Genomic DNA, 14,237 nt, shown 5'->3' on the forward strand with positions numbered 1-14,237 from the left:
AACTGATTCACTTTGTTATAAAGCAGAAACTAACACACCATTGTAAAGCAATTATACCCCAATAAAGATGTTAAAAAAAAAAGATAAATCAGCAGTTCTCAGACATTAAGGTACATAAAAAAAACACATGTTTGTTTAAAATACATAACTCTACCACACTGCCTCAAACTTATTCAGGAGAATGAGAGGCCTGTGAGAGCTAATTCTGAAGGAGGTCATCCAAGGACCACACTTTGAGAAACAGTGAAATAATACCTTTTGTTTCCACTTGATGTTCACTTACTCTTTGAATATAAAAACGAGTGTGAGATTACCTCATCATTGAGCCAGTTCAGATGGTTTAGAGTTTGAATATCTTTGCGTGTAATGGTCAAGCGGAATGCCTCACTCAGAACTTCATCCTGGTTCCCATTACGAAATACATTCTTTATTTCTTTCTCCATTTCCTAGGGAACCAAGAAGTGTCAGAGATCAAGCATACATGGCCTTAGACATAGCAATCTCTCACCAAGCTCCATGAAATCCCTAGACTTAAATCAACTATTCACTTCTAACATTTTGGTTTCTATTCCTTCCAGTAATCTCCCTGATTACTTCCTTCCATCCTAGCTTGTCCTCCCTTCTCTGTTTCAGTACATTTCAGACCCTTGTTTCATATTATTCCTGAAGTCTGAAATAACCTTTTGCTGTCAAATTTCCTAAGTTCATGAGAAGACGTAATTATATTTTATATCTTTGGTCCAAACAATTTCCTGAGAAATAGAATCTTTCTCAAAGGCAATAAGGAAATAAAGGTAGTGAAGTCTTTTAGAAACATTTTCCTAGAAAATTTTGTTTTACTTTTTTAATGTAAAACTGTGGAATTCAGCACAACTATAATAAATGTGTTACACTCACCAGCTATATGATAGTTTTTCAAACAGAAAAATGAATTAAGGAACAAATTTTTAAATGTATGCAGACTTTCATGTATTTTCCAAATTTTTATTCTGCGTTTTATTGCTTAAAAAAAAAGGTAAGGCTCAACTTACTATTTGATAACAAAGTACCAGACACATGCATTAAGTAAAAGTGCACATGAAATGAAACACAAATTTATTAAATGCTTTTTTACTGACGTCACTATAAGTCACCCATAATTCTTTCCTGAATTTTCTATAATCCTTTAAAAATAAAGCCAAGATTGGTATGCAATACGAATGAAAGCAGGAGTATGCAATACAATTTAAATACCAGATTACTTTTATGTTTGAAATTTGTCCAAAGAATTCTCTCTGGGCTTCCCTGGTGGCGCAGTGGCTGAGAGTCTGCCTGCCGATGCAGGGGACACAGGTTCGTGCCCCGGTCCGGGAAGATCCCACATGTCGCGGAGCGGCTGGGCCCATGAGCCATGGCCGCTGAGCCTGCGCGTCCGGAGCCTGTGCTCCGCAACGGGAGAGGCCACAACAGTGAGAGGCCCGCATACCGAAAAAAAAAAAAAAAGAATTCTCTCTAAACACAACACTTGCTAGTGTAGGAATTTAGAGTATATAGTTTACCTCTGTGATTTCAGGAAATTCATCTTCGCTCTCCGTTAATTTATGACCTTTTTTTCCTGTTTCTTGCGCGATCGTGACAGGAATCTCCTTTTCAAGAGGCACACGAAGATGCAATTCTACTGAATCATGTACTGAATGTTCTTGTTCCTGCAGTCTCTGAAAAACAGAGCTTCAAAATAAGTGGAATAAAGAAATCTACTATTTGTCTATGTACACTAAGTAGTACTAGCTGGAGAGACCAAGAACATAGACCACTTATCATACAATGCTATGCTACCACACTATCTTGCAGTTACAACAACTTTGATCCCAAATCCAGGTAACCTTCTAAAATTAGTTTCAACCTGGATGTGCTATTCATTTATTATCTCAAAAATATTGTTTTACCTGGTTTTGAAGCTGTAATGCCAGTGCTTTCTGCTCTTCAATCTGGCGCAATCTTTCCCGTGCTCGAGAATCATAAACACTAGTCCTTGGAAATGAAAAGGAATGTGACACAAATGCAGACCACTCTCTCAGTGTCAAGAACATCGCTGACGCACAATGAGCGTTAAATATAAAACCCTCAGAGAGAAAGTCGAAAATCCTTATACTAACTTATCACTACACTTACTTTAAGACAAAGTGAAACCACATGGTGTTACTGAAATTATCCTATTATTTTTTATTGAAATAATGAAAATTACTAGTTTGTTGCTAAACATGAACAAGTGACTTTTGTGTTTGTAAATGTGGAGTCCTTTTTTAAAAACATGCTTCTAAGATTATGGAGAAAGTGAAGCTTCATTCTAGAAATCCAAAAATGAAACTGAATCCCAAAGAAGAAAATAATACAAGATATCATCGAGGTTTTAGTTCAAATACTGTATTTAGGATCCAGAAGAAGAAATATGGGTTTCTTTTTTTCTTTAAAAAAAATCAACTAGACTGGGGGTTTGGATAACTCAAAGTGAGTCCTTGAAACTAGAGACTAAACTTTCAGTGATTTCACAAACTCCAGAAATAAAGATTATTCAATAAATTAGTTTTATCAATGTGAAAATAAAGGCACTTACTTTCCTTTCTATATAATAGCTAACTTTGAAATATTTTTCCAATTTCAGTTGAGCTTCAAAAATTGTTACAGATTTAATAAACCTGAGCATAGATATGTCCCAACTCCAAGAGAACCTTTAAAACCCAAAAACTTAAAAGTTATTTTCTATATAGACAAACATAGGAAATTTTTACTGACTAAAAATAGGTAGGGTGATTGGCTAATTGATTTTTTCTAACTGAAAAGAAAGTGATAGAGAGGGAAAAATGATACCAAAAATAATAACTTACAATTCTTTGATCCACAGCTCTGCCTGGAAAAAAGTAGGACTATGGGAGGGAAAAGAAAAATGTGACAAATAAGCAGGAGACGTAAAGGAAAATCAAATATTTTCATCAAGAAAACCAATTATTTAAACAGTTTATAAAAATGCTTTACAAGTATGCAATAAATAAAAGGACCTAAATTACATAAAACAATTCTAACTGGGAAGTAAAGGAATACAAATATGAGTCATCTGCACACGTACAGTTAAAAAGATGACCCAACATTCAGCCGAGAAACTAAGTTTAGCATGCTCCTTACTTAGAAGAGAGAGACCAACACGATGTGAAACAGCACATCACTTGTCAAGGCAATATATTAAGCTAGAACGTTCCTCTTTCCAAATGGCTCAGATTGACAGATTTATTAATGGTTTAATAAAATCTTATGGGTTCTTGGACTTCTCGTAGGTCTACTTGAGTAAAAATACATTCAACCACATCACGTTAGATACTGAAAATCCCCCCGCCACAGAACAGCCCATATCAAATGGATAATGAGACAACGAACCAAAGCGGATAATCAGCAATACAACTCCATTCCAAAGATGAAAGGCCAGTTCTACTCCATGCAGCTCTTGCTGACAACCCAAGTGAATAGTGCTTAGCAGAGTCACAGGTATGCTCTCTGTTCTAGAGCCTTTTGCTCTTCTCAGACTTTCTTGTCTCCTTTCTTATCTCCTTGCCCCTAACTGAAGGAGTTCTCATAGAACCAAATTAAAGAAGAGTGAACAGTTTTCCAAAGAAAACTTTCAGATATGTAGAACAAGTAAACAGAGCATCAAATTGGCATTTAAGAGACCAGTATCTCCTGGAGCTGCTCTGTGACCTTGAGCAAGTCACTTCCTTTCCATGGGCTTCAATTTCTGGGTTTGTAAACATGGAGATTAGAGTCCCTTTCAGTTCTTAAATTTCTACAGTCTGTCCTGTAAAGGCAAGAATAAGGGCTCAGAGATTATCCCCTTGCTCCTTAGCCTAACTTCTGAGAATTAGTATTCCCAATTATCCTTAGTTCTGGGTTTTGGTGATAAACTTGCTGTTCTATTACCTCCCCACTGTCGGTAGCCTACCTCCTTAACACAGTGAATGACTGATATAACAGCCAAGAAAGAAAGTCACAGAGATCAGTGGAAGCACTGTGAGGAACTACTTAGTGTGGGATACTAAAAACAAATGAACGTGAGAATACATTTACTGAACAATATAATGAAGTGACAAGAATCACACAGAATTTCATGGTACCGGATCATGCTATTCAAATTTGTCTGCTCCCCTTATTAGAATATAAACTTGATGAGGATAGGAATTTTTCTCTTTTGTATTTACTACTGTATCCTCTGCACCAAGAATAGTGCCTGACACATAGCAGGCAGTCAGTATTTACTGAATAAATAAATAATGTAAGGGCCGAGCACTTCTCTTTAATGGATCAAGGTATCTGCTGGTGCAGGAAAGCAAAATGCAGAGTAAAAAGCAAAATCTGTTTGCTTTTCAGAGATTATATATTACTTCTCATATAATTGAAGCAATAATAATTACAGCTACTTAGCACCTACTTAGTGCTTTATGTATAAAACCCTCTTTGGGGGGTTTTACATATTATTTAGGCCTCACAATAATCCTCAAATTAATTAAGGCTCAATGAAAAATCTCAAAGTGAAATCAAGAAAACACTCCCATTTACCATTGCAACGAAAAGAATAAAATATCTAGGAATAAACCTACCTAAGGAGACAAAAGACATGTATGCAGAAAATTATAAGACACTGATGAAAGAAATTAAAGATGATACAAATAGATGGAGAGATATACCATGTTCTTGGATTGGAAGAATCAACATTGTGAAAATGACTCTACTACCCAAAGCAATCTATAGATTCAATGCAATCCCTATCAAACTACCACTGGCATTTTTCACAGAACTAGAACAAAAAATTTCACAATTTGTATGGAAACACAAAAGACCCCGAATAGCCAAAGCAATCTTGAGAACAAAAAATGGAGCTGGAGGAATCAGGCTGCCTGACTTCAGACTATACTACAAAGCTACAGTAATCAAGACAGTATGGTACTGGCACAAAAACAGAAAGATAGATCAATGGAATAGGATAGAAAGCCCAGAGATAAACCCATGCACATATGGTCACCTTATCTTTGATAAAGGTGGCAGGAATGTACAGTGGAGAAAGGACAGCCTCTTCAATAAGTGGTGCTGGGAAAACTGGACAGGTACATGTAAAAGTATGAGATTAGATCACTCCCTAACACCATACACAAAAATAAGCTCAAAATGGATTAAAGACCTAAATGTAAGGCCAGAAACTATCAAACTCTTAGAGGAAAACATAGGCAGAACACTCTATGACATAAATCACAGCAAGATCCTTCTTGACCCATCTCCTAGAGTAATGGAGATAAAAACAAAAATAAACAAATGGGACCTAATGAAACTTCAAAGCTTTTGCACAGCAAAGGAAACCATAAACAAGACCAAAAGACAGCCCTCAGAATGGGAGAAAATATTTGCAAATGAATCAACTGACAAAGGATTAATCTCTAAAATTTACAGGCAGCTCATGCAGCTCAATAACAAAAAAACAAACAACCCAATCCAAAAATGGGCAGAAGACCTAAATAGACATTTCTCCAAAGAAGATATACAGACTGCCAACAAACACATGAAAGAATGCTCAACATCATTAATCATTAGAGAAATGCAAATCAAAACTACAATGAGATATCATCTCACACCAGTCAGAATGGCCATCATCAAAAAATCTAGAAACAATAAATGCTGGAGAGGGTGTGGAGAAAAGGGAACACTCTTGCACTGCTGGTGGGAATGTGAATTGGTTCAGCCACTATGGAGAACAGTATGGAGGTTCCTTAAAAAACTACAAATAGAACTACCATATGACCCAGCAATCCCACTACTGGGCATATACCCTGAGAAAACCATAATTCAAAAAGAGTCATGTACCAAAATGTTCATTGCAGCTCTATTTACAATAGCCCGGAGATGGAAACAACCTAAGTGTCCATCATCGGATGAATGGATAAAGAAGATGTGGCACATATATACAATGGAATATTACTCAGCCATAAAAAGAAACGAAATTGAGCTATTTGTAATGAGGTGGATAGACCTAGAGTCTGTCATACAGAGTGAAGTAAGTCAGAAAGAGAAAGACAAATACCGTATGCTAACACATATATATGGAATTTAAGAAAAAAAAATGTCATGAAGAACCTAGGGGTAAGACGGGAATAAAGACACAGACCTACCAGAGAATGGACTTGAGGATATGGGGAGGGGGAAGGGTAAGCTGTGACAAAGCGAGAGAGTGGCATGGACATATATACACTACCAAATGTAAAATAGATAGCTAGTGGGAAGCAGCCGCATAGCACAGGGAGATCAGCTCCGTGCTTTGTGACCACCTAGAGGGGTGGGGTAGAGAGGGTGGGAGGGAGGGAGATGCAAGAGGGAAGAGATATGGGAACATATGTATATGTATAACTGATTCACTTTGTTATAAAGCAGAAACTAGCACACCATTGTAAAGCAATTATACTCCAATAAAGATGTAAAAAAAAAATAATAATAAAGACAAAGGAACTTGAGGCAGTGGAAAAAAATTAAGACTCAATATAATGTGTAATAAGGAAATGTTACTTATACTGTAAAGGAAATTGAGTTCAAAAGAATAATTTGTTTTGGAAGAGCCAGGATCAGAAACTATGTCCAATTCCAAAGACTATGTTCTTTCTATTATTATAAAGTATCTTCTAATAAACCAAAGTATTAAGCCAAAATGGAGATGATGAGTATTTGGGCTACTCAAGAGAGTATTTCAGGCTTTCTAGGAAATTCATTTATTTAATACAGATTTATTAACTAAGTACCCATGATGTGCCATGCACTATTATGGGCACCAGGTGGTAGTGCAAAGGTACTAGTACCGAACAAAGTACAGAGATAGAAGTACTGGAAGGAAAGACTAATGCTATCAGGAGAAGCCAGAGAAATGTCCTGAGAAAAAAATAACACCTGAGTCAGATTCTGAAAAGCAAAATAAGAGTGTAACAAGTGGACAAGGAGAGAAAAGGAATTCCAGGCTGAAGGGGAAGGGCTGGAGTGTACAATGGCACAAAGGCATAAAATACATGGCACATTCTGGGAAATAAGGGCAGATCTGCATTGCTGGAACTTAACCGAGCCAGAATGCTGGGAGATGAAGAATAAAGAGCCAATCCATCAACCAAGCCTTGGGAGAGCAGGCTCCAACTTTGATAAACAGCATCATCCAATAAGCCTTACCCAAGACTACTTCTTGTCCATCTCACTCTTCAGTCATCACTAGGAGAAATTCTCCATAAAGGAAAGGCAGACTCAGTAAAGAACTGAAGAACTGAGAGCACCCATTACATGAAATCAACTTTTTCCCAAGAAAGAACATCTATTTTTGCGCATACATGTAAAGCACTTTTATAAGTGTTTTTATCTGGAAGATAATCTTCACAACAATTCAATAGTAAGGTATTAATACTCGCATTTTATTGATAAGGAAACTGAGGTTTAGAAGAGTAACTTGTCCACAGTTACATGAAGCCTGGAAAAGGCAAGATCAGAACCCAGGTCTAACTCAAAAAAAAAAAAAGTATAAAGAATAAAGCATCTAAACTATAAAGTCTCCTTGAGAAACTATAACAATGGGAGAATTTTTAAAAATATCTGAAGTTTAGAACATACAGGGGAGCTGCGAAGACATAGAGGAACTGAGATGAGAAAGAACATTTTATTATCCTTAACCTTCTCAATGGAAAACTGATACCATTATTATTCTAGCAATTGAATTGCTAAGGCCAGATATGGCAAAGACATAGCAATCTGAGTAGCAACTTATTGGATTACAGAGGAAGAAGTACTTGGTACCTCTCAGAGGGGTCAAGTTTCATATAGAAGATCACATTTGAATTGAGACTTAAAAGATAAGAAAAAGACTACTGCCAGATAGACAAGTGGAAGGGGGAGAAGGGGAGCATACCAGGCAGAAGGCACACAATGTGAAGGTAAGAAAATACCTATCATCTTATAAGTCAGCATATAATAAACACATGAAAGAATCCAGTATTTACACATGGTTCCTTCTCTAACCTCCAGTGTGTTTCTCCTCAAATGTCACCTTATCAGAAACTTGCCATGACTATCCTAGTAAATAGCACTCCCAGACCCTAGTCTATATACTACCCTGCTTTATTTTTCTTTGCAGCACTTATCACCAACAATTAGAATGTAAACTCCTTGAGAGCAGAAACTTCATTTTGTTCACTGCTGTTATCTCCAACGTCTATACTAGTACCTGGCACCCAACAGACTATCAATAAATACTTGTTAAAGGAAAGAACGCACGCACGATAGGAAGCAAGACTTGTGGAGGAAGGGTGTTGTATACCATACTAGGAGTTTAGGCTTGATTCTATGTCTGATAAGCCACCCTCAAGGGAGTTTAATGAATGATTAGATAAGCATTTTAGAAAGATCACTCTGCAGAATGGAAGATGGACTAAAGAACAAGGCAAAGAATGGATTAGAAAACATGGTGGAAAATGGAATGAAGAACAAAATGGAGGCTGGAGGAAAAGAGATTAATCAGGAAGTTACTGAAATAATTCAAACAACATATAAGAAAGGTCTGAGTTGAGGCCATTTTATATTACTTAGATCTTAGTGAAGAAACGGTGATTAAATAGAGGGAGAACAATATGTTAAAAATGTCCTTTAACCAAAGTTTACCTGGGAGTTGGAGTCTGGGAATCTTTCACTTTGAGTAAAATCACAGAGTCTGATCCTAAACAATAAAACACAAGAGCATATCATTATTAACAAAATTCCACATGGCTGTACCTTCTAGATGTCTGTAGTTTAAGTTCCTATACTTTGTTATATTCTATTTCCATAAACATAACACAGCATAAGGATAAAGGTAAGATGGAAGAGAAAGAGAGGCAGGTCCATTTTCACTGAGCCATAAATAGGGCTTAGTGAAGAGCCTGCCTCACAAATAAAGCAATCACTCTAAAAGAAAGTATATATGCCCTTCAGCATCTCCTCCTGGGCTGAGCTTGCTCCCTGTGCTTCTTCTTTCTATTCCTGGGAAACAAGAATGTGCCAAGATTTCTCAAAAGTCTTTAGTTCATGAGCTACCACAAGACTGAATAAGGTGAAAGAGGGAAGGGGAAGGAGGAAGGGAAGAGAGGGGAGGGGCCAAGAAGAGGAGGGAAGGCAGAAAGAAAGAGAGCAACTGCTATGTGAGAAGTAGCAGACTCTAAAGAGTATAAATTCTATCATTCTACCATTTATTTTCTATTGATAGAGGAAGAAATCATGTCCTTCTAAAGCACTATGATTAGAATCTCACTTAGAATATTTAATAAATGGTACAAGGAAAGTAATTAAACAGTTCAGTGTAGTATATTTGTTCCAGTTTAGCTGTATCTAAGCATCTGCCATACAATGCATGCTTCTGAAATTAACAGCTTTTAATAATAGTTCTCAGTAAATCACCTCAAAAAATTTAAGTTTTCATGAATATGTGTAGCTATATAATGATGTCACCAATAATTTTAATCCCCAAGTGAGAATTTTAAGAAAGTGAGGAATAGATTAAAAAAAAAAATTAAATGACCTGAAGAAGGAGGGGAGAGCCTTAGAGACTGATCTAGCAAAAAATCCCTAATGTCTAACCACTTAACATAAAAGTTGTTTTAAGTTACATGCCTATATACATACCATAAATACACACATAACGCATACTTAAAGAAGGGGCAAACTAAGCAAACAAAAAAAAACTACCAGAGCAAAACTTTTAATTAACTGGAACGCTAAGAGACGGAATATTTTGGTTAGCTGAAAGTAAGGTAGAAAACTTTGTTTTCCAAACTTGCCGATGACCATTCCAAAATGCATAAGGCTACTATACAGGTTTTGTAAGTAGTACTTGTTTAAGAACTTTTACTTTAGTTCTTAATTGATGTTCCAAAACTCCTAGAACTTCAGAGTGCTTAATTTTCATTGTAAAGTACTAGAAACAGAGATAGTACTGAAGTAATTGGGCTTAATATACTCTGACACAAGACTGCTCAGGAAGTTAATCTTTTAAATAAAATATTATAGGAAATCATTTGCATCTCCATGTAAGAAAAAAGTAAGCTACTTATTATATGCTTCATTTACTTGTGGCACAGCTAACTGAATTAAATGTATTTAAGGTATCTTGTATCTTATATCTTAATTAAGTTACATGTGTATTACTACCTTGCCTATAATTCACACGGATCCAATAAACTGTTAATTGGCTATTAGGGTTCAAAATACAGTTATACAACACCCTTTTTACCTTCAGATTGTGTACTTGAAGCTGGTAAGTTATCTGGCTGATGTGAAAGGGAGTGGTGATGTTGGGGCTGATGGAGAGGATCAGAATCTTTGGATCCAAATGCAACAACATCTGGGGTATAAGATGATATGGAAAACACATTGTGGGACAATTGTTCCTGGGCAGTTAACATGCTGGCCGATCCGGATGATGAAGTATCAGAGCCAATGATCTGGGTTGCACAAGAGTTTCCATTTTTAAACAGTGAGTCTTTCAAAGTATTCTTACTGGAACTAAGACATCGAGACCTAGGAAGAGAAGAATAAAACTTCAATATCAAATAACAAAATGTAGAATTAAATTCATTTGAAAAATGTTTCCGTGACTCACAAGTGTAAAGGAAAGTGTGTGGTGGGTTTGGCTACGGAAAACTGTTTCCCTGTGACCATCTGTAGAAGCTGTCTGTAAATCTCTCGTTCTTCCTCTTGAACTGTCTATAAAAGAAAAAAAAAAATCTTAAATACATCCAATGAGGCAAATGTTTCCCAAAGTAGTATCTAGACTCCTGGAAGCTCTGTCAAAGCTCTGGCAGCGTCCTCATGATAATTAAGAATTATGGTTCATTAATAATACTCAAGAAAATTATAAAGTATACATAAGAGGAGTTGAGTGAAGCAAATACCAGACAGTATATTTTGGAAAATTATGGGGCATATACATAAACAACAGCATAGAGAAACTACAGGATATGAAAGCAGAAGGCCACTTTTGTGTCACGTACAGAGTACCAGAAATAAAACATTTAGGGACCTCTAAATAGGACTCCAACAAATCCCTTGACTCCTAATACCTGTTAGAAAAACTACAAGGAAGTAACCAGAACAGTCAAGTGGGATATCTTGCTAAAGTTTCCTATTCTATCCAATTTTTAAGAGTGTAAGTATTTTCCAGAGATGGTTTTCATTATTTACTTTTTTTCCCCCCTCAAGTCCCAATACTGAATTTAGGGAAAAGCACATACTCTACATCTACAACATAATTCACTTATTGACTTAAACACCTACTATGCTCCAGTCACTAAGATACCGCACTGAATAAAATAAAGTCCATGCCCTTGTGAAGCTTACATTACAGTTGAAAGACTGACAAATAAACTAGTCAAGTAGTATGAAGAAAATGAAAGATAAGAGAATAGAAAATGATGGAGGAGGAACATCAAGAACAGGTAAGACCTTTCTAAAAAGGTGATATTTCAATAGAAACCTAAACCAAAGGAAGAAATCAGTCATAGAAATTTATAAACAGTATTCCAGGTAGAGTCAGAGCAAATACAAAGGCCCTGAGACAGAAACATGCTTGACGTGTTCAAGGAATAGTAAGGTCAGTGTGAATCAGGAGAAGAATAATAAGAAATGAGGTCACTTAGCAGAGACCCAGATTACATAAGGACTTGTAACTATAATCATGGTAAAGTATCTACTCTGCACAGATCCCCTGAAGCAATGGGCTGCATTCATTAAATAACATGCCCCAGCATTTTCAAAATCTTATACAGAGTTTAATACAAGCACCAATCTTCACAAAATAATTTTAATACTTTGTGTCAGTGCTGGCAACATCCTACACTGTGACATTTTAATATGCACATAAGCATTTCATTCAGTTTCAAATGTTTGTTAAAAGCACAGTGAAGGGACTCCCCTGGTGGCGCAATGGTTAAGAATCCACCTGCCAATGCTGGGGACACGGGTTCAAGCCCTGGTCCGGGAAGACCCCACATGCTGCAGAGCAACTAAGCCCGTGCGCCACAACTACTGAGCCTGCGCTCTAGAGCTCACGAGCCACAACTACTGAGCCCACGTGCTGCAACTACTGAAGCCCGTGCCTAGAGCCCGTGCTCCGCAACAAGAGAAGTCACCGCAGTGAGAAGCCTGTGCACTGCAACGAAGAGTAGCCCCCGCTTGCCGCAACTAGAGAAAGCCCGTGCACAGCAACGAAGATCCAACACAGCCAAAAATAAATAAATAATTAATTAATTTTAAAAAGCACAAAAATAAAGCAATTATCTATGCAAAGGTAAAGAGACACTAAATTTTTTCTTCTTGAATCATTTTTTTTTGTACATAGTAAATTTCAATTACACTGTCAGTATAATGTTACTGATCTAACAAGATACACCTTGTGCTGTGCTGCATGACAACTCCTTATGAGAAAAGAGCTATCCTTAAATCTGAATAGTTGAGTGATCAGAAAAGGCAGAACTAGTTGAGCATTTGGTGGCAAAACAGACCCATGAGAAAAAACAAATTTGCAATGTTCTATATGAAGAAAATAAACACCATTATTTTATCCCTTAGACATTAATATTATATTCAAGATGATGGTGGTCTTCTTTTTTAGTGTTTGAAGAGAGACTGTCTACAGTATTAAAAACCATAATAAAAATAAATGCCTCTTTATTAAAACATAAATTGGCTATTATGAAAATTCTTCAAGTAGATAATATGAGGAATGAAGCATCATTACAGATTATTAGATTGTAAGAGAGATCTTTGCCAACCAACTCCACTGTGATCTATATACAGGAAAGCTGTGTTATCTGGCACTTTAATGACTGGAATTTTGAATACCCCTCCATGTAAATCTTGACTCCACCTTCCTACACCAAGTAACCTAATCCACAATACTATGGGGTTAACAGTATGTTGTTTTCAGGGGTGGTAAAATGGAAGGAGGGAAGGGAAACCGTAAGCGGAATACCACACCTGAGTCATGGATATTAACTCAATCATTTTAGTTCATTTTCACTGTCCCAACAAACTACATCTTAAAAAGCTCTGACTATTATCATAACATAGGGAGGAAAGTAAAGCAGATAAACTGGTGTAGGAGGTTACTCTGCATACCAAGGGAAAATAAAAAATATGCCCATCACTTAAAAACCTCTAGAGAACACCAAGAATAATGAGATAGAAAGGACCTTTATTTGTGGTACCCTAAACACTTCAACCGAAAGGGGACACATGAGGTGGGGGGAAGAATAAATCAGGAGCTTGGGATTAACGTACATATACTACTACATATAAGATAGACAACCAACAAGGACCTACTCTATAGCACAGGGAAATCTACTGAATATTCTGTGATAACCTATATGAGAAAAGAATCTGAAAAAGAATAAATATATGTATATGTATAACTGAATCACTTTGCTGTAAACCTGAAACTAACACAACATTGTAAATCAACTATAATCCAATAAAAAGTTTTTAAAAAAGACTTAAACCATAAAAAGTTAGAAACATTTCCCTTCTTCCTGATATCACATAGCGAAATGTTTTCTTGAAATAAATTTTTATACTTAGGACTTCCCTGGTGGCGCAGTGGTTAAGAATCTGCCTGCCAATGCAGGGGACGCGGATTTGATCTCTGGTCCAGGAAGATCCCACATGCCGCTGAGCAACTAAGCACACATGTTGCAACTACTGAGCCCGCAGCTGCAACTACTAAAGCCCGTGAGCCTAGAGCCCGTGCTCCGCAACAAGAGAAGCCACCCCAATGAGAAGCCCACACACTGCTACGAAGAGTAGCCTGCGTGCAGCAACAAAGACCCAACGCAGCCAAAAAAAAAAAAAAAAAAATTTTTTTATACTTATAAATAAAACATGAATAAACCAAGAAGCCATTAAGCAACTCAGCTAATGCAAATTACAAGAAATCTAGATTAACTGAACGCAAAGAGTTGATTATTAAAAATAATTTAACACACACAAAAGTCCCCTACAAATCTTTTTCCCCAATAAATATATCCTCAAAGAAAAGCTTCTGTCTGAGCCTGAACAACCTGTCATTAGACAACATAAAATGAACAGAAATAAATCCATATTCCAAATAATTATCTGAACTCCTTCAAATCCCATACTTTCAGTTTAAACTGATTTATGGTTTAGAAAAGAAATTA

At 36.6% G+C, this 14,237-nt stretch overlaps 1 protein-coding gene across 1 annotated transcript in view; it reads right to left on the bottom strand.

Annotated features, from left to right (window-relative positions):
• Positions 1 to 283: 283 nt before the first annotated feature.
• The window catches only part of LOC103084196 (sentrin-specific protease 1-like), a gene marked incomplete at its 3' end in the record, with an annotated part of 34,670 nt that continues 20,716 nt past the window's right edge, over positions 284 to 14,237 (bottom strand). Inside the window, exons 8-14 of the mRNA XM_007468641.1 lie at positions 10,667 to 10,770; positions 10,298 to 10,584; positions 8,695 to 8,749; positions 2,865 to 2,903; positions 1,926 to 2,010; positions 1,539 to 1,694; positions 284 to 446 (exon numbers count right to left, since the gene is read on the bottom strand). Coding sequence (XP_007468703.1) covers positions 284 to 446; positions 1,539 to 1,694; positions 1,926 to 2,010; positions 2,865 to 2,903; positions 8,695 to 8,749; positions 10,298 to 10,584; positions 10,667 to 10,770 — 889 coding nt within the window. The remainder of the gene's footprint in view (positions 447 to 1,538; positions 1,695 to 1,925; positions 2,011 to 2,864; positions 2,904 to 8,694; positions 8,750 to 10,297; positions 10,585 to 10,666; positions 10,771 to 14,237) is intronic.

This window comes from Lipotes vexillifer, unplaced genomic scaffold (genome assembly GCF_000442215.2).
Source record: "Lipotes vexillifer unplaced genomic scaffold, Lipotes_vexillifer_v1.1 scaffold1071, whole genome shotgun sequence".
NCBI lineage: Eukaryota > Metazoa > Chordata > Mammalia > Artiodactyla > Lipotidae > Lipotes > Lipotes vexillifer.